General features: G+C 38.4%; 3 protein-coding genes across 4 annotated transcripts; all 3 read left to right on the top strand.

The window, feature by feature from the left end:
* The first annotated feature begins 1,752 nt into the window (after positions 1-1,752).
* Positions 1,753-18,762, top strand: LOC103971540 (uncharacterized). 2 transcript variants are annotated; one of them, XM_009385581.3, is made up of 7 exons: positions 1,753-1,940; positions 6,848-6,942; positions 7,450-7,529; positions 7,736-7,788; positions 7,859-7,971; positions 17,507-17,568; positions 18,220-18,762. In XM_009385581.3, the coding sequence occupies exons 1-7, from the start codon at positions 1,832-1,834 to the stop codon at positions 18,512-18,514; spliced, it is 807 nt and encodes a 268-aa protein (XP_009383856.2). In that variant the 5' UTR covers positions 1,753-1,831; the 3' UTR covers positions 18,515-18,762. The 2 variants fall into 2 exon arrangements, with proteins under 2 accessions (XP_009383856.2, XP_009383857.2); XM_009385582.3 differs by having other exon boundaries at positions 17,487-17,568; positions 18,220-18,675.
* Positions 18,763-19,197: 435 nt separating this feature from the next.
* LOC135652520 (small ribosomal subunit protein eS27y-like) lies at positions 19,198-20,178 on the top strand. Its single transcript, XM_065173501.1, has 4 exons — positions 19,198-19,372; positions 19,506-19,607; positions 19,704-19,732; positions 19,841-20,178. Exons 1-4 carry the CDS (start codon positions 19,370-19,372, stop codon positions 19,965-19,967), a joined length of 261 nt encoding a protein of 86 aa, XP_065029573.1. The 5' UTR covers positions 19,198-19,369; the 3' UTR covers positions 19,968-20,178.
* Positions 20,179-20,317: 139 nt separating this feature from the next.
* On the top strand, positions 20,318-23,124 carry LOC103971576 (uncharacterized). The gene is made up of 3 exons (XM_065173500.1): positions 20,318-22,429; positions 22,512-22,784; positions 22,867-23,124. The coding sequence occupies exons 1-3, from the start codon at positions 22,326-22,328 to the stop codon at positions 22,919-22,921; spliced, it is 432 nt and encodes a 143-aa protein (XP_065029572.1). The 5' UTR covers positions 20,318-22,325; the 3' UTR covers positions 22,922-23,124.
* The last annotated feature ends 886 nt before the right edge of the window (positions 23,125-24,010 follow it).

Below are 24,010 nucleotides of genomic sequence, written 5' to 3' on the forward strand. Positions count from 1 at the left end.
TTTCTCCCAATACTAACTCAAATTAAAGTCTTAACTACGATAGTTAAAGCTAAAACAATTACTCTACTTATAATTTAAGTTGTTCTGCATGTCATTGGTTCAATCGAACTTTCGGTGAACTTCTGGCGAACTCCCGATAGTCTTTCGAACGAGCTTTCGACAAACTTGACGTTGCTCCAAGTGGCTGAATGGGCCATCCAACCGGCCTAATTCAGCGCTATTAAAGGCCCAATTGGCCCCTAATTAAGTTAATAGGATTTCTCTCAATACTAACTCAAATTAAAGTCCTAACTACGATAGTTAAGGCTAAAAAAATTACTCTACTTATAATTTAAGTTGTTCTGTATGTCAATGGTTCAATCGAACTTTCGGTGAACTCGCGACAATCTTTCAGCGAGCTTTCGAGGAACTCCCGGTGAACCTTCGACGAGCTTTCGGCGAGCTTTTGATGCATTGATGATCCTTCGATGTACCCTCGGATTTGATGCTCGATCATTAACTCCGGCCCAACTTCAATTCTTCTTTAATCGTTTTGCCTTTCTCATGATTATAGTTAGTCCTATATCATTTATCTTAACACATGGATCAGATCATTAATTTACCAATTGATTTCATCATCAAAATCCGATATATATATATATATATATATATATATATATATATATATTATCTTTTATAATTATCTCTTATAATTATTATCTCTTGTAGAGTAAAAATATTATCTCTTATACTTGGATCCTATTAACATCATGATTCTTGTACTTAAAAAAATTATATTAAGATTTCTATAGTTGTAAAAATAAAAAAATTATCGTAACATTGTCAACTGCATCGATGAAAAATACAACATGTGATACCATACCAGATGTTGAATCGATACAAAAGTGATCAGCACAAAAATAATTTTAATATCCGCTTTATTTCTAATGACTTTATTAATAAAGAGGTAACTTCAATATCCCACCTATTGGAAATGAAAAAGATGTTGAAATTATATCTTTATCCATCATTTTCATGATTCAGTATATGATCTCACTATTGTATTTTCTATTAATAAAATTACCGATGTTAAGATAAACGAGATTTTTTGTATATATATATATATTTATATAAATGTATATAAATACATATATATACGTATATGTATATAGACATATATATGTATGTATGCATACATATATACATATACATACATACATACATACATACATATACATATATATAAATAAATACACATATATATATATATTTATACATACATGCATATATAAATATAAATATATATATATATATATATATCTATATACATATATATATATGTATATACATATGTATATATATGTGTATGTATGTATATATGTATGTATATATATATATATACATATACATACATAAATATATATGTATATATACATATACATATATATATATATATATGTATGTATATGTATATGTATTTATATATATATATATATATATATATATATATATATATATATGTATATATACATATATATATGTATATATACATACATATATGTATATATATATGCATATATATATATATATTTATGTATATATATGTATGTATATATTTATATATACGTAGATATACATATATACATGTATATATACATATATACATGTATATATATATATACATGTATATATATATATACATGTATATATATATATATTTATATTCATATGTATATATATACACACATACGTATATGTTTCAGATACACAAATTTGGCTATCTCAGTCATCCGCTACCGACTCCCACCGCCATCTGGGTCGAGGTTGGGCCCTGCTCCGATTTCGCTTCGAGATGGTCGTTCCGCCTTCTTCCTCCGTCGAGGATGGTCCACCTCCTCCTCCTCCGTGCTCCATCTGCCTCGAACCTATAGACCAAGAAGCCTACTTAGATCGTTGTTTCCGTAAGTCTTCTTTCCCCCCTTTTTGCTCCTCTCACCTTGGTCTCAGACTTCTATCATCTTCGCGACTTAGATCTAAATGTCGACCGCGGTACCGATCAATAACCGTTTTTGTTGGAAGTGTACCTTACGAACATTGCAACATCTTCGAGTAATCGGTTTTCCTCCTATCAAACGCTAGGGTAAATATCTTTCATAAAGGTTTATCTATCCGTCCTCGAACAAGTTAGAGATGCATCGCATCTCTAAATAGTTTACGGCCTCAAGTTAAAGATATTCAGTATTAGGGTGTGCGAAGGCAAATCTTGGAAATCAAGATTATTGTGCCCAACAAGATTGTACCCATCCTTGAACTGACTCTTTGCCTCTATCTGATTCCAATAGAATTGGAATTCCTTGTGAATAGAAGGTTTGTAAAAGCAAAGGTGTCGGGTAGCCTGGAGGTTGTCTTCATAAAGAGGAATTCAGAGCTGACCATGCAATAATCTGCGAAGAGTGGCTCAAGAGACATGACCTTCTGATGAAAAATGATTTATGGAAGGCAAGATATTCCATATAGACTAAGAAGGGTTGATAGGTGATTGTAACCGGATGCCATTTGACTGATGGAATAGGAGATTGAAATACAAAGCTAGTTTATACGACACTTCCTTGAAGGTAAATACAAATCTACAGCAAGGGCGATTTGAGTACAAGATTGATCCATGTAATAGTTCATCTAGATTTCTGTGGTAAAGACATTTTTGTTTATGGAGAATTGTCACTGAATTTATCTTGGTAAGTCGAACTTCCATGTTTGAAGATAAAGTTCCAAACAATTCTTTTTATTTAATTTTTTATTTTAATAGTATTCTCCTGTGAGACCACACCCAAAGTCTTGGCCCCCATTTATGGGAACTTAATTTTCATTCCATATCACTTACCCATCATACTATTATCAATATGTCGACTGTGAGAGTCCTACTGCAATCTGGTAGACTTATTGGTCCAAGAAGCTGGATAGGATAGGCCTTAAGAATATGACTCAAAATACTTAAGCCTAATTCAATAGTGCTCGGCCCATGTAATCATATATATGAGTCCGATCCATCATCATCTTCTGATGAGACTGTTCATGGTTTATGAATCCTATAATAATCATGTATATGATTCCCTACCTGTGGATATACATATGTATACCCAGGTTGCAATTCTTTATAGTAGGAAGTTTCACATAATGCATAATTGCAAATAGACTATGTATAATCACAGTAATGTTATGTATAATGGGCTTCATTATTTATGTGTATTTTCCATCCTTAAACAGAAGACTAAATGTGGAACAACTTTAATCTATTGAACAAGAAATTGTACTTTTCATATATGAGGGGTTGAAAATAAAGCAGTCAAAGAAAGGATAATAATTAAGTACTCTTTTCTTTTACTATCATATCTTGGATTTTTGTTTTTAAGATCATATTTTTTCACACATTCAGAGTCAAGTAGATGAACATTACTTTATTCATAATTTATAAACATTTATTATAATTCATTTATTCATTCGTTAAATCACAAGTGAAAAAGTAAACATAGTAATGTTAATTTGATGAATCATCCAAGTGGCTCTACCTAGTAGTAGAGGAAGGTTCTCTCTCCACTGAAATCCGATTTAGTACTAGTGGGAGGCTGCTTTGAAAATAAAAAACAAAGAAAATTCAGCAACGTTGAGTAGGAACCCCAAAAGTTAACTGAAAATGAATGCATGATAAAAAATAAATCATTCCATTGGTATATATCAAATACACAAAGGAGCACTCCCTCAACAGCGGATAGAGAGGTTTTATCCTACGGCTACGGGATGAGTTTGTATTCTCCTAACAGCGAATGGAGGTAAACTCGTATCACACTCTCAACAATGGATGGAGTGGTGTCCCTTACTCACCAAAGTGGGGACACGTTCCTCCAAACAACAGATGGAGGAACCGTCCAATCGTCACGTTTGACGGCCGGTTAATTCCCGGAGGGAATCGTCCTACCTGCCCTCGGTAGGGAAATAACATAATCTCACACTGTTCATGTCTATATCGGGATGAAACAACACATTTAAAACATCTCTTTCAAATGTCAACAATATCAAATAATACAAATTAGCTCTCAAGTGACTTGAACCCTAGTTCAATCGATCCCATTTAAACTTGATTTACTAGAACATAACTGAACTGATCTCTAATCCTCATTTAACTGGTCTGAAACTATCCTAGACTAGTATAATTTAGACTAGATTATGTTCAATTTAGGTTAAACTGACTTGAATAAGTCAAACCAATTCGGAATCACCCTGAATTGATCTAGACAAATCAAGTTTGGTTTAGTTCAATCAACGTTTGAGCTCAAATCTAGCAATTACATAATATTGGACTAGGTTAGGTCGACTCATATACTGGTCATGTGCACTCCACATAACTGTGCATGCACCATAATAGGTTGGGCCAACCTTGGCCCATGGATTGGTCATATGCATCACACATGACTGCCCATGTTGGGCTGGGTTGGGTTAGCCTGTAATCTAGGGCCTGACCCGCGAGTTAGGCCTGGTCTACGGGTTGGGCTTAGTCTACTGACTGAGCCTAGCTAGTGGGCTGTGGCCTGACGTATGGGTTGGGCCTAGTTTACAGGCTGTTCTAACCCTATGCCTATCCACTTTCATCAATATTGAATTATGACAGTATATATTCATTAACAATAATACATTAAAACATAATAACAGATTAAAGAATAAGATTGAAAGATAAACTTCAATACAAGAAAATGACATTTTTAATTTAATACAAATTAGAAATCATATTTTCAATATATATTACATGAATAATTTCACCATGATCTAATCAAACAATAAAATTTTAAATTTTAAAAAGGGATAAAAATTTTCAAATAATATATTATAATCTAACAATAAAAATTTTAATAATTAAAGGATTAAGAAATATTTTTTTTAACTACTCATAGTATATTTTAATCCAGATAAGATTAAAAGGTAAATTGCAATACTAGGAAATAACATTCCTAATCCAAATATAAAAAATCAAATATCATATATTCAATACATAAAATATGTATAATTTCAGTGTATTTAAACCTAAAGAAACCTTTAAAGAGGATTGAAGAATCCCTTAAAAACTTTAGATAATATATCTTAATCCAACCATAAGTATTATGACATTAAAAAATTGATAAATATTTTTAAACTATAAAAAATTCAATATTTAAGGAATTGAAATAACAACTTTTATTTTTAAGAAAGGTAGGGAAACCTATCTCTCGTCAGCAGGATGTAACTCCTTGTTCCTCTCGCTGTTGGGCCCGACTAGGTGAGGAACGAAGGAGAGAAATTCCTTCCCTTAAATAGGAGGAGGTGAGCCTCTATTAAAAGAAATTTATCTTAATTTTTGTATTTATTTAATATGAATTATTTCTATTTAATATATTAATAAATGTGATATCATCCTATTTGGAATGTTTAATAATCATTTCCTAATTCGTAATGAGAAACAAGGAAACAAGATTAATATTTCCTAAATTACAATGATAAGTAAGGAAATAAAAATTGATTCCTAAATTAAATATTTGATTTGATTACATTTACTTTCTAGACACTTTTTGTCTTTTTTTATTTTACATTTTTGCATCTATTTTTTCTAGATTGAAGGACATTTCCACATGGATGCATTTATGTAACTTGATGAAAGTAAGATCTTGGTCCAGAGATGAGATAACTGTTATTGATTTTAGACCTAAAGTCTATGAGGGTTTTAGGTCCATGGTAATGTGTGCCAATGTTCATGTGAAAAATTAACAAACGGTGGGATAGGAGGAAATAAGGTAAGAGATGCAAACATTGGTTTGGGTTCTTCTCGTCTCACTTTCCTTTTTTTTCCCTCTTCATCTGTTATGAGTAGAGCAGATTTAACAAAACACTGACTATATATATTTCTCTAATATATTTTTGTTAGTGTCCTGAGTAGTACACAAATGTAACGAACTGATTTTTGTACTACAAATGGTTCTTGTATTGATATAATTGTACTTAGTAATCCTGAAGTTTGTTACTCGCCAAGTACATGCCTACAGATCTATATGGTCTTTAACCATTTAAAGATTGTGAAATTCCACAAGCAGCAAATGTTGCAAACTGTTTGATGGAAATTATCGTGAAGGTTGACTTCAAATTAGGTCAAGGTGATGGAGTACGTTTGGTCATGCTCAAGGAGACTTCCTCTTTAATTATCAACAGCTGTAGTTTGTTCAATAACTTAAAGACACTTTGAGTGGGATGGTCTCTTTTGTATTACCAACAAATCATAGATCCCAACTATTTAGTATTGTCTACATGAATGTTTTCTTTGTCATTGATCTCTGCTGAGGACAATATGAATAGCATTCTCACTTTTATAACACGCTCTAGATCCCAACCATTTGGGTTTTGCAACATGGATCCTTTTTTACCCTTGTGCATCCATTAACATTATCACCTTCGTGGTATGACTAAACTAACAGTCTTTGTTCCACGAGAACTTTCTTTCTTTGTTAGCTTAGATAAATTTGACTCTAGGAAAATTAAGCATTTCTCCTAGAGTTACCTGTGTTTCAAGTGTTTGTGGCTTGTAATACTTGTTATGTTTCAATTTTTTGGATGTATTTGACTTATTAATAGTATGCAAATATCTATAAAAATATTCATAATCGGGAAAAAAATTGAATGTCTTATAGTTAGCATTCTTGTAAGTAAACGCTGTTTTAGGATGTCATAGAAGATATTCTCAATGATTTTCCTGCTATGATATTTTTAGAAGATTAACAGTTATGATGGATCATTGGTATGCATAATTCTTATTCTTCTATATGATGTGTCACTTTTCACTATTCACTTACAGATGCATTTTGCTATCGGTGTATTTCTCAGTGGATTAGATATGTTGATAGCAAACACGTACAATCCGTGACTTCAGTCAAATGCCCTCTTTGCAAGGTGATATTATACATCAAGACATTTAATTAATGAAGATTAAGATATTTGCCAGGGAAGAATTATATTATTTATATGATTCTTTAAAATTTAGGCAATGTAACATGAGATTACAGTAGAAAGATACAACGAATCTCCAATCTAACTTCATTGATCATAATTATAATAACAATGACCTAGACAACACATCTTAAATCATATATCCATCTTCGTTAAAGGGTATACATTAATAAGAACACTCTTTCTAAAATGTTTTTATTATTTTTTGATAAATATTTTCAGATGAAACTGAGTTTTTAATTATTATTTAAAGAATAAAAGACCTCAATGAAGCATATGGTGACAGCCTTTGGAAACAAAATAAGTTCCTGCTGTACTTACAGAAGTGCAACATATATTTTTGTTTGAGCATGACCAACAAGTAATTAATAGTACGTTAATGATATTATTCTTAAACTTGTTTCAGATATTTCATGTATGAGGTACTTTGTTTTGTTATACACCTTGCAGATTGAGAATTTTTCTATTGTTCATGACTTCAATGGTAAAAGCTTTCAGAGACACTATGTGAATCAAGATTTTGGAAAGAGGTTTGTGGGCTGATCATCTTTCTTTCTCTTCTTGATGGGTAAAAGACAAAAGATTCATGATTCATGTTGCTTGTTAGAATATCAGTCCATGAACTTTATAACAAGAATAATAGGAACAACTATTCATAGTTGTCGGTGGTCTTCTATGTGAGTCCTCCGTCACCATTGAGCTTAGCTCACAAGTGTTGTGTTTGTTAATTCTGCAGACATCTTTCAGATGCTCATGATTTTAGAATGAAGTTTTATGTCAGCCAAATAGGTACTTTGCAGGTTATTACTTCCAGTTTCTTTCATTATCTCTTATAATATGAACTGACAAATTTTAGCAGATCATGCAAATGATATGTTCAATGTGGAACAATATTGGAAGCGGCATAAGTATTTCCAGAAAAATATTTGGATTCAAGATTGGCTAAAGAGGGAAGTTCAGACTCTTACTCAGGTATTTGATCATGACTGTCAATAATTTTTTTAATTTTGTTAATTAGGCATCTAAATTTGAATTTTGACTTGTAAATGTTTTTTTACCACCCAGGCATCTATATTTTATGTTCAGAATGATATCCTTTTTTTAATTGGTTTAGAGCTTCTATTGATGAAATATTATTGAACAATGAGGGCGTAGAAGACCAGTTGACACTCAAGGATGTCTATTCTGTTGGCTATGCAGAACTCATATCGACAACGAGAAATCTTCATGGTTCCTCTGGTCATGCAATTAATTTAAAAGGAGGAGATTAGGAAACATCTTATGACTCAATTCATTTTTCATCAAGGAGTACTTTTATGAAATAAAAATTTATTCATGTCATTTTTTTAGAAAGGGAAAAAATATCATTTAAAATTCCCCCTTTGGGCCATGGAATCACATCAGAGTTGCTAAGCAGATTCGTAACGTGTAGCAAATTACGATGAACTCAACATTTTGGAATTCTTCCTGGCTCCATCACTAAGAGTCCAATTCTCAGCCATAATGGGTTATGCACCTTTCAAGAACTACAACCAACTGCAACCATACTTTTAGATCTGAAAGATCTTTCACATTCCAAATTATAGAAAATTTAGGAGGCTAAGCAAATCAAACTGCATGATATCCTCGCTGGCCCCTCAGATGAATCAACAGGATGGTCCCCATTATTAGTAAGGGTAATGACTCTACATTGAGTAGCCTAGTTAATGCCAATGAATATATTTGATGTTCCTATAAAAGCACCAAGACTATAAAAGCTGTAGCACTTGTTGATAAATATCAACTTACCATGTTAGTCTTTTTTTTTTTTTTTTTTTTGTTAAATCAGGTGTGTCTTAACTTACAAATATGATTTAGATAAACCTTCTTTTGTTGTTTTTAATTAATGAAAACAATATATAGAACAAGAGAATGTTAAACTACAAGTCAGATGCTCTGCTCGAACCATGATTTTGACAATGTATACAAATATTGTCCCGGTCTAGTGATAGAGGACAGAGTTATAAGCTTCAAGAAAGGTTTGACATGAAAGAATCAAGCATTTTCTGGTACTCCTTGATACTTTAGAACAGAAGAATACACGCATAATAAGTGATTCCTTAGCACAGAAGCATACAAGCATAGTCATTGATAGTCTAGCATAGAAGCACACTTGTAATCACATGCTTGATGATATACCTAGGCATGTCAGTATTAGTATAAGATCATCTAACACACACTAGAAGTGTCTGATAGATGCTATGTTATGGTTGGCATTAGTTTATTTTACAATAATAGTTGTATTATGTGTCTTACTCAGAAGTAGATGCTATGTTATGGTTGGCATTAGTTTATTTTACAATAATAGTTGTATTATATGTCTTACTCAAAAGTATGAATATTCATCCATGTGAAGAAGGCTTAGAATAGTTTTGTTTACAAATATGTCACTATCAGATTTGACATCTGGTCATATTCTTAAAAGGTGACTATTAAGAACATTGCCGATGATGAAATTTTGTGTCTTTTGAATGCCAGAAGTTCCATTCTAGTGTAATAAAGTTGTGTTCATTTGTAACTTTTGTAACATATGCTGCCTGTTGGTGTTGTGGAGACCTAAAGTGGCTTTGCCATAATGGTTATCATAAATATTTCCTTAATTGTTCTGATGGATTTGTTAATTTAGTGAGTTAATCCTGACAGATAGTAGGTACTTATATACAAGGTTTTTAATTTCGAATGATACCGCTCGTACTGGGCGGTGTGTACCGGTCCGCCGGCAAACTGGTACGCGGACCGCCTGCTACTGGGCGGTACCATCGATTGGAGCTGTTTCTGCCTCGTTACCACGCGAAATCGGTCGGTGACGGTCGATTTCGACCGTCGCCGCCCACCACGGTGTCACACACTTAGTTAGTTTTGCCCAAGTTGTGCGGCACCCTTGCGTGTCCGTCCGCAAATGTCAGTCTCCCCGAAACCTCCTATCATCCCTTAGGACCTACAAAAGAGAAAACGGGTTAGAGAAAGCGTCTTACTCGGGATCCACAAGCAATCACTTTAGCAAACACTTCATAGTCAATGCAAATTACAAACATACTATACAAGCTCTAAACGGTCGTACAACAAAAGGTCCAAAATGGCCCACTATAGATCGAAATCCTCACAAGTGCCCACATGACACAACCTTTGTTTGCAAGCCTAGGACGTCTACCAAAACCAAAGAAAATGGGGCTGCTAAGCCTACTGTCAGCCATTTGCATGCTGTGTAAAGCATGAATAAAATCGAAAGACACAGACATACATGAGCATTACATCAAATACCCCATTTACAGTTTTGTCCGTGACATTCTCCCCCACTTATTCCTTTGATGTCCTTGTCGAAGCCCATACAGTTTTTACTCGACCGTTCGTGACATTCTCCCCCACTTAAATTGTCAACGCCCGTTCGTGACATTCTCCCCCACTTAAACTGTCGACGCCCTCGTTAACACTTGTTGGTAGGCTTTGATGGCTGCTTCTTTATGTCGTAGGGTGTCTTCAAGCTCCTAATTGGCTTCGGTTCGAGGAAGCTTTCACTACTTCTCTAAGTATTCGGTTTGCTTAGCTCTGGTGGGTAGCTTTGTTTGGCGATCCGCTAAAATGGTTTCAACTCGCTTCTCGTAGGAGGCTCTGGTGGAGGGGTAGCCGAGTTGGAACACTTCGAGAAGCAACTTGCGGGTTTGAGTGGCAGGCTTTCAAGTTGCTGTTGCGAAAAACATTATGAATTTAGAGCCATGTTGTTAGCTACAACTTGTAGGAGACGCTGCCCACTCCATTGATAATTGGGAAGGGTCCTTTATACTTGCGGACCAATCCTTTGTGCACTTTATGCCTAAAGAACTGGAGTGACGCTAGTTGGAGCTTCACCAACACCAAATCACCAACTTTGAACTCCTGCGGTTGCCTTCCCAAGTTTGCCCACTTCATCTTTTTTACCGTCTTCTCCAAGTAAGCCCGCGTAATATTTGCATTTTGGTGCTATTCTTTTGCAAAGTGATATGTCGACGGACTACTCCCAGTATAACCAATAGCCAAGGTGTGAGGAGTCGACGATTATTGTCCTATAATGATCTCAAAGGGGCTTTTGTTGGATGCAGAGCTCCGCTGCAAGTTATAGGAGAATTGGGCTATGTCCAACAACTTCACAAAATCTTGTTGGTTGACACTCACGTAGTGCCGAAGATATTGCTCAAAGAGCGAGTTTATCCTTTCAGTTTGGCCATCTATCTAGGGGTGGAGGCTTGTGGAGAAGTATAACTTAGACCCCAACAACTTGAATAACTCGATCTAGAATTGTCCTAGGAATCGAGCGTCTAGATCACTGATGATATTTTGCAGGACTTCCCAGTACTTCACCATATTCTTCATCATCAGCTTGGTCGCTTCCTCTGTTGAACAGTGTAGGGGTGCCGCAATGAATGTTGCACTTTGAAAATTGATCGACCACCACGGGTATTGATCCGAGTCCCCATACCGCCGGCAAGCTTGATATGAAGTTCAAGGAAATACTCTCCCATGACCTTTTTGGTACGAGCAACGACTCCAAAAGTCCCATTGGCTTCCGTTGCTTTGCCTTATCTTGTTGGCAAGTAAGGTACGTTCGAACATATTCCTCCATATCAATTCCTATCTTCGACCAATAGAAGGCTCTCGTGGCCTCCATATCAGTTCCTATCTTCGACCAACAGAAGGCTCTCTCCACGAGAGCCAATGTTCGATGAATGCCCAGATGTCCAGCCCAAAGGGAATCGTGACACTCTCTCAAGAGTTTACGCCTTTAATTGTCCACTCGAGGAACATAAACCCTATTCTCTTTTGTGTAGACGAGTCCCTTCTGGACCCAAAATCGTCGTGCCTTGCCTTCTTTGATTAGTTGCATTAGGGTTATTGCCTAGGGATCATTGTACAGTCCATCCCTGCTCCATATCAGTTCCTATCTTCGACTAATAGAAGGCTCTCTCTACGAGAGCCAATGTTCGATGAATGTCCGGATGTCCAGCCTAAAGGGAATCGTGACACTCTCTCAAGAGTTCACGCCTCAAATTATCCACTCGAGGAACATAAACCCTATTCCCTTTTGTGTAGACGAGTCCCTCCTGGACCCAAAATCGTCGTGCCTTGCCTTCTTTGATTAGTTGCATTAGGGTTATTGCCTAGGGATCATTGTACAGTCCATCCCTGCTCCATATCAGTTCCTATCTTCGACCAATAAAAGGCTCTCTCTACGAGAGCTAATGTTCGATGAATGCCCGGATGTCCAGCCTAAAGGGAATTGTGACACTCTCTCAAGAGTTCACGCCTCAAATTGTCCACTCGAGGAACATAAACCATATTCCCTTTTGTGTAGACGAGTCCCTCCTGGACCCAAAATCGTCGTGCCTTGCCTTCTTTGATTAGTTGCATTATAGTTATTGCCTAGGGATCATTGTACAGTCCATCCCTGATCCTAGAAAGGAAGTTGGAGTGCAACTGACTTGCTTGGCCTCCGCTCTCCATTTGCATGACATTCACCCGCTCCACCTTCCTGCTCAATACATCGGCCATAACAGTTGCACTTTTGGGCTTGCACTCCATTACCATATCAAACTCAGCCAGGAAGTCCTACCATCACACTTGCTTTGGGGAGAGTTTCTTTTGAGTTTGGAAGTAACTCAAAGCGATGTTGTTCGTCCTCAGCACAAATCACGATCCGAGAAGATAGTGTCGCCAAACTCGTAGACAGTAGACCACCGTTGTCATCTCCTTCTCGTGCATCGGATACCATCGCTTAGTCTCGTTGAGCTTGCGGCTCTCGTAGGCCACCAAGTGACCCTCCTACATGAGTACTCCCTCAATAGCGAAGTCTGAAGCATTTGTATGGACTTCGAAGGGCTCCCCTTACTCCGACAATTTGAGCATCGGTTCTGTAGGGAAATCTAGGGGCGACATCACATGTGCAATGGAAGAACAGAAAACAAAATCCCCAAATTCCCAAAGATGTGTTCGTTGTCGTGCGAAGATTGGTGCGTAAAATCCGTAAAACTGAAAACCAAGGGTGAGATAGTTGTGTTACCTAGGGAGATCGTATATCCTTGAATCCCTGTAGATCTGTAGGAGAGGATGAAGAAGGTCAAGCATTCTCTGTGATTCATGCAGTAGGGCTGCGACGATGCCCCTCAAATCTCCAGACCTGTTATCTAAGGAGGAGAATAGGAGGTGGCAACCAAGAAAACCTTTGGCCTATAGGTGTTTGGTTCCCTCCTATTTATAGAGGCTCCCTATCAACTTAACCCTTATGGATCCTACCCTATTGGGTGTTGGATCTCCATCCAACTACCCAAGCCTCTTAGATTAGTATATCTCTATCCAATAATCTCTTATTGGCTCTTATTGGATCTCATCCACATGATCCAATAATTCAAGGGCTTATTGGATATTCAATAAGATAGGGGGTCCGGCGGATATCTCATATCCGAACCTCTACTCGTCGTAATGCCTACCATATGTGTATGACCCTCTAGGTCCAGTATCGAGTTGGGCATGAGTTATACCTGTCAGAACTCTTTCTAGCTTAGTGACTCATCGACTACGGACGTACTAGGCCACTACGTCGCAGTCCCCAGACGATACAGGAGAATCCAATCCTTTAGACCTATTTGTCCTTAGTTACCTTATATCTATAGTCCCTTATACATTTAATACCTTAGATATCATATTCTGAGCATGGTATTGTCAGGCCCATACAGATTTTACTCGAGTCTCACTCTAATCGGATTCTCCCGGAGAACTCTTTCTCTCTCAATCCGAATGACCCTGGCCAGGGATTTGTCTGAGCAAGAACACATAAAATATTTTTCTCATGACATCGAGAGCGGATGATCCTCTATCGACATTCAATAGCTCTCGTAAGATTGGCTACCACTCCCGATGATCGGTTGTGCTAGATCTGAAACCTCCAGACCTATAAGTCCGGTATTAAAGAGTGGAGTACTAATAGAGGACATTCTTTGTGCCTCAAGTCTAAGGACCAAATACACCACTGGGACGACGGAATCGTTGTCTGACAATATGGCATCATCAACCATCCAGCATTCCATGAGCAGATCAATTAGTGAACTTATTCTCCAATGAGCACCTGCACTGCATCCCTAGTGTCCCTACACGAGCAGCTATGAGACCAGCTGCATCCATCATATGGACGGGTATACAGCACACCAGTCTGTTCGGTTATCTCGATATCCCTCTCGAGTAACCTATGACCGAGATTATTTAGGATGAGCGGGATGGGATACTTGTTCTTCACCGTCACTTTGTTGAGGGCTCGATAGTCGACGCATAGTCGGAGGCTCCCGTCTTGTTTCTTTTGGAAGAGGACTGGAGCTTCGAATGATGCTTTGGAACTACGGATGAGACCACCACTTAGCAGTTCGTCTAATTGCTTTCTGAGCTCTGCCAATTCTGGAGAGGACATGTGATATGGTGGTCTTGCTGGAGGCTTTACTCCCGGCTCCAGCTCAATATGATGATCCATGCCTCTGCGTGGCGGTAGAGTTTTCAGCAACTTGGGTGGCATAACGTTTATGAACTCCTTCAGAACGTTCACCACCACAACAGGTTCATAAATGGCCTCCCCATTGAGACTTAGGGAGTTTAGGAACGACATTGGCACTAACTTCGCCGCTTGCATGAACTTCATTTCGAGAATCACTTGGAAGTCGTCTAGTGGCATCGTCATCATGCTTGTGCTCCCGCTCCACATTCCGATCTTGATGGGACTCCCTTTGCCAGCCTGAAGATTCGTTTGGCCTCCAAGTTCACCGCCTTCATTCGACTTGGGTTCTTCTTCAAGATTAGCCCAAGTCGCTTTGCTTCTTGGTCGATAATAAAGTTGTGGGTAGCGCTCGTGTCCACCATTGCACGAATTGTTTGGCCATTGAGCTTGATATCCATGTACATCAGCTCGCTGCTCCTTGCTTTCTGTGGCTTTGCCTTCATGTTCTCCCCCACTTGACCTCACAAGACATTCAACAAACGCATTGCTCTCATCCGGGGTCCTTGCGACTCCTCATCGTCATTGCTGGATTCCGAATTACTTGAACTAAGAGCGACGACCTTGCCCTTCTCCGATTTGGGGGGGTGGATTGAACCTGTTAAGGTGTTGAGTATTTGTTTCTATGGACACTCTCTCACAATGTGTTGTCCTTTGCATAAGAAGCATCCGTCAGGTTTTGGGGCCTTGGTTTTTGAGTTTGACCCTTTGTGGGAATTCTTCTTCCTCTGTTCGCCCTCGGACTCCCTCCCTCGAAAATATTTCGGTGGGCAATTTTCTGAAGGTTGTTTCTTTTTCCCCAAGTCCTCCGAGGAAACAAAGTCATTGAGCCTTTCCATGGCCGTAATTGTCTCGATCACATCGGTGACATTGCTTCGATGCAATTCCTGTTGTGCCCACGACTTTATGCCATTGAGGAAGCTGAACAACTTATCCTTTTTGGACATGCCATGTATGTCCAGCATCAGTGCGAAAAATTGCTTCACGCAGTCCCGAATGGAAGTGCTTTGGCGGAGTTGTTTCAGCTTTCTCCTTGCAACGAACTCTGTATTCTTGGGTAGGAACTGAGTTCTCATCTTCCACTTTAAGTCCTCTTATGTGTCAACTCGACACCGACCTTGTTGGATCTCCTCCCAACGGGTTTCCCACCAAAGTTTTGCATCCTCATTTAGATACATGGTTGCTGTTGAAACTTTGGCATCTTTAGAATTGGGCCTTATAGCCTGAAAATACTGCTCCATGTCAAACAAGAAATTCTCTAGCTCCTTTGCGTCCTTGGCATCCCCGTAGCAATGAGGCTCAGGTGCCTCAAGTTTTGTGGCGGCGCAACACCGGTGTTGCTCCCCCCTGCATTTAGGGCCCTTGTGAGCAATGTTACTCTGGAAGTGAGTTCCGCCACGACTTCGTACAGATGTTGCACAGAGTCTTTGGTGTCTTCCGTCAGTCAATCGATTAGGAACTCAACCTTGTCGATTTGTGAGTCTCTCCTTGTGGCTCTTTTTCCCAGTTGGCGCTCCAGATTGTGCCTCCTCCGCTCGCGTAGAGTAGCCAACTTCTCGCTCGTCATGTTCCAACAGCATGACAGTGAGTCTGCACTTGCAACCCACCTGTGGCTGCTTGGGGCAATGGTCCGACTTGCCCCGTCTTGCTCGATTTGCCACGATGCTTTGCTATGGCGAGATTGTGAAGTTTCTTCGTTGTTTGCTCGAATTGCTTGCCCGCTCTGATACCATAATGTCACGGATTTAGTTGGAATTGCCTAAGTCGTGAAGCACCCTTACGATAATTGTCACGCACTTAGTTGGAGTTGCCACGAAGTACCCTTGCGCCAACTTCTCATACTTAGCTGGGATTGCCTAAGCCATGAGGTGCTCTTGCGATATATGCGTCCGTAAAGGGTCAACTTAGTTGCAACCTCGTGCAGGTCCCAAAGGACCTGTAAAATAGCAAGTTGATTAGTTTGAAAACGAGTTGCGGACAAGTCCCGACGTCTCGCAAAGAGAGAAGCTTTATGAGCAATTCAGCATGTATCTTTAGTGCAAGAGAGAAAAGAGAGGAAGGAGAAAAGAAGGACCTTAGAACGTTGAACGAACAGTTGCAAGTCCGTAAACAACTGCTCACCGGTATCGGGCGCGAAGGCAAGTTCCCTTTGGTTAAAAGAATAAACAAGAGTAGCTTAGAAAGATATTATCAAGCTAAAATGGAAGAAAAAGGAGTTGAGATAGGGGATTAGGTAGATGTTGATGATTAGATTCACTTTAAGTAGAAGAAGGGGGATATAGGATACATCTGGGGTTGAAAAGTTTAATGTCTATTCTTTTATATAAAATGCTACAATTTAAGATGCTACTCTCTATATCTGCTGGGCCTAAATTTTAGTTGACAGAGGATAGGACTCTATAATATTTCAATTTATCATAGTGCATCACTATTGTGGTTATAGTGTCTTGAATGCCAATGTTAGTGCACCAAAACTTGCCACCATACTCATGACATGTATTTAACATTTGGGGTGTGAAAAGTTTTTGTCTATTCTTTTATAGAAAATGCTACAATTTAAGATGCTACTCTCTATATACACAGCCTAAATTTTAGTTGACAGAGGATAAGACTTTAATATCTCAAGTTATCCTAGTGTATCACAGGTGACATGTGAACCATGCAAACATGCATGCCATGGAGAAAGAATGACAGTTGTTTGATCTTTTTGTCTCTGATATTTAATTTTGATCCCTGTAAGAATACATTTGAAGTAAACAGACATGTAAAAATCCTGGATATGTTTGTTTCAGTTTCATATTTGGTGTTTGTGTCAAATGAATACAAATGGATTCTATATTATCCCAGTATGAGAATGAAATAAGTTTGTCTTCTTTCTTAAAATTTCATTTAAGGCCTTTTATGTTAATTCTTACTTGATTAGTTTGTTCAATTTTATCAGGCTAATAAAATTTTATATAGGACAAAGATGTTGACATTATCGTGCATCACATTAATGGTGTTGCTGAGACTTTCTTTAGAAGGTAAAGTACCAAACTTCCTCGTGACTGAAAATTGTATTGATTAATGTTAAAGAAATAGCCTCTCTAGTCATAGGTAGCCACATGCATTGATTCACCTAATTTTACTTGAAGTGATTTGTACTGTTTTGTTTTCTTATTATTGCAAATTATTGTTAAATAACATAGAAATTCTGATTTTCTAAATTCTTGTTATGGGGCCTTTTAGCCCTTGACCCATTTTTCTTCTGTTGGCATCCCCAAATCTGGCTCTTCTAATGGATCTTGTGTAGACCTTGAAGCCCATGTCTTGCTCATCTTGGTTAGATCAAGTAAAATTTGGCTAATCAATGCCCATTTGTGCCTTTTACGCACATGCTCAACTACATCGTTCACCTTTCGTCGAGCAATCGAACATTGCTTTTCTTTTTCTTTCATGAAAATTGTCACTCAATCATGGATGGTTTGTAGGGAGGCAAAGATTTGGTATAGTAGATGCAAAGTTAAATATCTAATGTTTGTGTGTTTAATTTTTCTATGCTACGAAGATAAAATAAACATTGAAATTAGCGTTTCTTTTGTTATCAAATTATGAAGTTAGATTCCTTCTATTTTTATCATGTTATGTTGAAGGTCTGCAAACATACTAATCATGATAAGAAATTACTGTTGCAGACAACAAAGGGAGGATAACAAGGCCATGGCTGAGCAAAAACGCACCGAGTTCAGGACTTTGCTATCTGAAGCTGCACGACCATTTCTTGCTGGATACACCAAGAGCTTCATCGACGAGCTAGAGTTGTTCCTGGTTTCAGGTTTAAACATGGAGGCATATGATAGATTGTGCATGCAGCGAATGGGTGAGCTTTCATCTGGTGAAGCAAGTGCAGATGACAGAGAAACGTATGATCAGACTCTTCAGGGTCCTTTCTTGCAACTTTTCAACGAGGAATTAGGAGAATCTGAATAATGTCATTATGATTAACGATGATTAATACAGTTTACCATGTTTAAAATCGAAAATCCTGTGTTTCATAACGGCAAAAACTCCTCATGTATATCTGTCCAGCTCTCCCAGGAATAGCAGCAGTTGCAAATATAGCCATTTATCATTTGGTAGGCTTGCTGACAGTGGAGACAACTATAATGTGAATCTTGTGATACAAATTATATTGTCAAAAGGCTGTTGATTTATAAAATTCTTTTAGTTACTTGGAAGGGAGATGGTTTATGTGGCAAACAGCTTGACAAATCTGTTCTTGTTGAGTAAATCATTCTTGTGTGGATTGTAGTCAGTTGGATGCAGGTCATGGTTTCAAATTTGGGTTGTAGTCAACTGGAATGGCATTATTACTATTTGGGTTCATAAAAACTGAGATCTGATGGGGTAGATGAAATCGAAAAGGTGTCATCTTACCATTGTTTGTATTAATCATTTTTGATAGATTGTTTTCTTAATAGAGATATTAAAGTTAAGCTCTTATATTGACAATCTGTATTTATCGATCCTTATCGACGTATGAAAAGTTCAGCTCCTATTGGATTCGGGTTGACACTAGCGAATCGAATTCCGCCCGTCCCCATCGTGCAGTGCGCCGTTGTATCAAATGGCACCATCCACGAGAAATCGAGACGAACGGTTTTGATCGGACACGGTTCCATCCTGCGGTTTACGCTTTCCAGACGACTCCTATATACATATGATACCCGTCCGCTTAGGGCGATTCCTCTTCGCTATCGCTCGCCGCCGGGGCTGCTCACTTCCGCCTCTCTTGTGGCCACCGTTTCCGTAGGGTTTTCAAGGTCTCCCTACGCTTTCAGCAGGATGGTAAGTCCCTAATGTCTGTGCGGATTTCGGTATTCTATCTCGTCTGATGCTAATTCGTTCCCGATTCTTTAGATCTTCTACTTTCTTTGTTCTTTATGTTGCTTTTGTGTGTCTGTGTTTGTGCCAACAAAAGGTGCTTCCGAACGACATCGATCTGTTGAACCCGCCGGCTGAGCTCGAGAAAAAGAGGCACAAGCTTAAGCGTCTCGTGCAGTCGCCCAATTCCTTCTTCATGGTGATTATCAACTGTAACATTGTGTTTATTGCCTTTGATTGTTTCAACCCTGTAACGATGTCCGTCTTGGTGTTGGTTTTCCTTTTTTGTCTCTAGGATGTGAAGTGCCAAGGCTGCTTCAACATGTAAGGCTTCTTTTCCATCCTGTAATTTTCATTCATTCTAATTCGAAGATACAAATTTTATTCGTGTTCTTTGCGATTCTTGATTGCCGTCGCGATGGTGTTCTGCAGCACTACGGTGTTCAGCCACTCGCAGACCGTGGTGGTCTGCGGAAACTGCCAGACGGTTCTCTGTCAGCCGACCGGAGGCCGTGCGAGGCTCACCGAGGGATGCTCGTTCAGGCGCAAGGGAGATTGATTTCGTATTGTGGTTCTTCATTCACACCGCTCTCCTATTGATCATCCGTAAGGGACACGAGTCTTATGAATTCAGATGCTACTGCGTCTGTATTCTATTTAGTTTTGGTACCCGATTGAGTATGTTGCATTTTGTTATTGGTGATACTTTCAGTTAGACATTTGCTAATCCGCATTTAAATTCAATTTCATCTTTTGCACTTGGTTCTAAATCCATCATGAGTATTAGTCTTAGATATTGGTAACAGTAATTTCTGGAGTTTTGTAAGATGATTGAGTATGTTGCATTTTGTTATTGTTGATCCTTTCATGCTGACATCTTCTGATCCACATTTTAATTCAGTTTCATCTTTTGCACTTGGTTCTAATTCCATTATGAGGATTAGTGTTAGATATCAGTTACAGTAATTTCTGGAGTTTGGGGACATGATCGAGTATGTTGTCTTTTGTTGTTGGTGGTCCTTTCAATTTGACATCTTCTGATCCACATTTTAATTCGGTTTCTTTTTTTGCACTTGGTTCTAATTCCATTATGAGGATTAGTCTTAGATATCAGTTACAGTAATTTCTGGAGTATGGGGACATGATCCAGTATGTTGTGTTTTGTTGTTGGTGGTCCTTTCAATTTGACATTTGCTAATCCGCATTTTAATTCAGTTTCATCTTTTGCACTCGGTTCTAATTCCATTATGAGGATTAGTCTTAGATATCGGTTACAGTAATTTCTGGGGTTTGGGGACATGATCGAGTACGTTGTGTTTTGTTGTTGGTGGTCCTTTCAAGCTGACATTTGCTAATCTGCATTTAAATTCGGTTTCATCTTTTGCACTTGGTTCTAATTCCAGTACGAGGATTAGTATTAGATATGGGTAGCAGCAGTTTCTGAAGGTTTAGGACATGATTGAGTATGTTGCGTTTTGATATTGGTGATCCTTTCAAGTTGACATTTGCTAATCTGCATTTAAATTCAGTTGGATCTTTTGCATTTGGTTCTAATTCCATTATGAGGATCGGTATCAGATATTGGTTAGAGTAATTTCTGGAGTTTGGGGACATGATTGAGAATGTTGTGTTTTGTTATTGGTGGTCCTTTCAATTTGGCATTTGCTAATCCACATTTAAATTTGGTTTCATATTTTGTGCTTGGTTCTAATTCCATTATGAGGATTAGTCTTAGATATCGGTTACAGTAATTTCTGGAGTTTGGGGACATGATCCAGTATGTTGTGTTTTGTTGTTGGTGGTCCTTTCAATTTGACATTTGCTATGCTAATCCACATTTAAATTCAGTTTCATCTTTTGTGCTTGGTTCTAATTCCATTATGAGGATTAGTCTTAGATATTGGTTACAGTAATTACTGGAGTTTTGGGACATGATTGAGTGTGTTTCATTTTGTTATTGGTGAACATTTCAAGGAGACATTTGCTAATCTGCATTTAAATTCAGTTTGTTCTTTTGCGCTTGGTTCTAATTCCATTACGAGGATTAGTACTAGATATTGGTAACAGTAATTTTTGGGACGTGATTGAGTATGTTGCATTTTGTTATTGGTGATCCTTTCAAGTTGACATTTGCTAACCCACGTTTAAATTCGGTTTCATCTTTTGCACTTGGTTCTAATTCCATTGTGAGGATTAATCTTATATATTCGCAACAGTAATTTCTGCATCAAGTCCTTGTTCTACTTAGAGTGGAGTTGGACGAAATAGTTTCTTTAATCTCTCTCACATGGTTTATGGAATTGTTTATATATCTTGGAAGTGAAAAAATCAGGGAGACTGATTGATTTACAACTTGGTGTAAATGTGGATTATTTAATTTGGCCCTTTTGCTGTGGAATCTTTGGTTAGAATGTTTCTAATGTTTGTATATAAGTGTATATAAGTGTGTGTGCGTGTGAAATCCCAGAGAGCAATTTCACAGTAGAGTTCACTAGGATCGATGTGGATCATTAACCCAAGCCATCGCGAGGACCGTTCAATCCATACGAGAACCAAACGAAACTGGTGGTGTCCAACGCGTTGCGGTGGTGGACTCGGCGAACTGGTGGAGCCGAACTGCCCCCGTTACCTGTCCTGGATCACGGCGCGTGTTCGAGCTACCATGCCCCTCGCACGCAGCCGGTGTGCATCCGCCACGCGTCTCCTCGTTACCGTTTGCTTTTATTAACCCTGACCCGAACGCTTCGTGCACCGCATTGGTTCCTTCAAAAAGCTATCGTCATCATCTTCGATCATGGCTTCGATGTCGGCGATGGGTTCTCCGTTGCCCATAAGCCATCTCCCCTCGTTGCTCCACTTGTTATGATGGTCTGCTTTGTGATCTCTGTAGTTTTATTGGAGGTCGGTTGCTCGTCAAATGGGATCGGGACGACGCCTGTCGACAATGACCGTCCCCAACATGAAGCCCATGTCACCTGCAACTGCTGCTAGTATGTCAGATCATCATGGAAGTAAGCCCAGGTCTGATTGATCTCCACGACAACGTCGTAACCTACAAATCCTATATGCATCGTCTATTTGTTTGACCGAATGCATTCATCAGGGAGTCGAAGGCCGAGTTCACGCCGATCGCGGTGGTGTTTGGGTTGGTAGTGGTGGCGCTGTCCATCGGCGCCCACACCGCGAAGCAGCAACTGGTGCACTCGCCCAGCGTTTGGGTGAGCAAGAAGAAGCGGGAGTCCATCCCGGAGGTGGAGATGCCGGATCAGGTGGTGGGCGAGGCCGGCCGCTTCGTCAACAAGTCCTTCCTCCGGAAGGTGGCTCACATCCAAGACTTGGACGCCGCCCGATCCGGCACCTCGGACCCTTTTTACACGTATGATCGCCTTCTTTTCCTTCGTTTCCTCCCTCTTATTGTATGTGTCTCCCTCGCCCTCATCCTCCTCTTTTCGGTGCAGGCCACGAGCTACGGAGAGCTTAAAGTCTGTTGCGGTTAATCCACGGGGCCATTGAGCTCATACCCTTATCTTATGCTTCTTCTGCATTATGGATGTATGCATCGGCCCATCTATTTGTGTCTCCTTGGCAAGTAGAGAGAGGCTCTGTTTCTTTCCTTCTGTTGTCCTTGAAATAACTCGATCCGACTCAACCGTGAATGGTTGTATATTGATTTCAAATTGAAATAAAATAATTTCCCTTTTTGTACGTTGATTTTATTTTATTTTAAATATGAGAGACTACATCCATGGCCGAATACATTTAGATGCGCATGGCCGTGTTCATTGCGAATAGGGTTTGTTCTTCTCTCGATGTTTATAGCAGCGATGTTCACATCTTTTAAATCGAACACCAACTTCCACTGAACGGCCGCCCAACATTTAAGTACAAGTATCTACTATGAATAGAGAGAACCATTCAAATCGCATGTGCTTGTCTTAGTTTTCTCATCGCTTCTATCTCTCGTGCTATTTCTCTATATCTCGTGCTCTTGTCGTTACCGTCACAAACCACTAAGTGGGTATATAAAAGATAATTAGTTATCTTTAATATTTTGATCCTTATATTTTCAAGAATTATATTAAGATTCATATATTTAAGAAAATAGAATATTAATATATTGTTCCAACAAAATTTTTCTTTATTTATTTTTAATATTATAAAATTATCTTTTTAATGAATCTAAATATTTTATTTGTATAAATATAAAGATCTCAATATAATTTTTAAAAGTGTAAAGATCGAAATGTTAAATGAAATTAATTACATATGATACTATATAATTAGTCAAGCACAGTGGATGACCAAAGCAAAGCACTATTAACAAAAATTTATATTTTTTGAGTGGAGGGTTAAAAGGAGTCACTCTAATACTAGCATTGATGTTGATTATGGTGGCACTCGTCCTTTCGATCTCGACTCACAAGTCCAAAGGCAAAAGGTTATTATCATGTGTTGTGCATGATATTATCACCTTCGGAGCGTGGCAAATGCCTCACGCGTTGTGAGATCGAGCCAAGGCAGAAAAATATGATAGATAATTGAGGATTGTATTTAATAAAAATATATTATTTTATTTTTTAATGATTGTATGAAGTAAAGATT

Source organism: Musa acuminata, chromosome BXJ3-11 (assembly GCF_036884655.1).
Source record: "Musa acuminata AAA Group cultivar baxijiao chromosome BXJ3-11, Cavendish_Baxijiao_AAA, whole genome shotgun sequence".
NCBI classification, from domain to species: Eukaryota; Viridiplantae; Streptophyta; class Magnoliopsida; order Zingiberales; family Musaceae; genus Musa; species Musa acuminata.

Bases quoted from the DNA above. Each gene is read 5' to 3' on its own strand.
- LOC135652520 (XM_065173501.1), top strand. The intron at 19,608-19,703 runs GTGATTATCAAC...TTTTGTCTCTAG, and splicing joins CGCCCAATTCCTTCTTCATG to GATGTGAAGTGCCAAGGCTG. The intron at 19,733-19,840 runs GTAAGGCTTCTT...GGTGTTCTGCAG, and splicing joins TGCCAAGGCTGCTTCAACAT to CACTACGGTGTTCAGCCACT.
- LOC103971540 (XM_009385581.3), top strand. From the start codon at position 1,832: ATGGTCGTTCCGCCTTCTTCCTCCGTCGAGGATGGTCCACCTCCTCCT. The intron at 6,943-7,449 runs GTGATATTATAC...TACACCTTGCAG, and splicing joins TCAAATGCCCTCTTTGCAAG to ATTGAGAATTTTTCTATTGT. The intron at 7,789-7,858 runs GTACTTTGCAGG...AAATTTTAGCAG, and splicing joins GTTTTATGTCAGCCAAATAG to ATCATGCAAATGATATGTTC.
- LOC103971576 (XM_065173500.1), top strand. From the start codon at position 22,326: ATGGGATCGGGACGACGCCTGTCGACAATGACCGTCCCCAACATGAAG. The intron at 22,430-22,511 runs GTCTGATTGATC...TGCATTCATCAG, and splicing joins CATCATGGAAGTAAGCCCAG to GGAGTCGAAGGCCGAGTTCA. The intron at 22,785-22,866 runs GTATGATCGCCT...TTTTCGGTGCAG, and splicing joins ACCTCGGACCCTTTTTACAC to GCCACGAGCTACGGAGAGCT.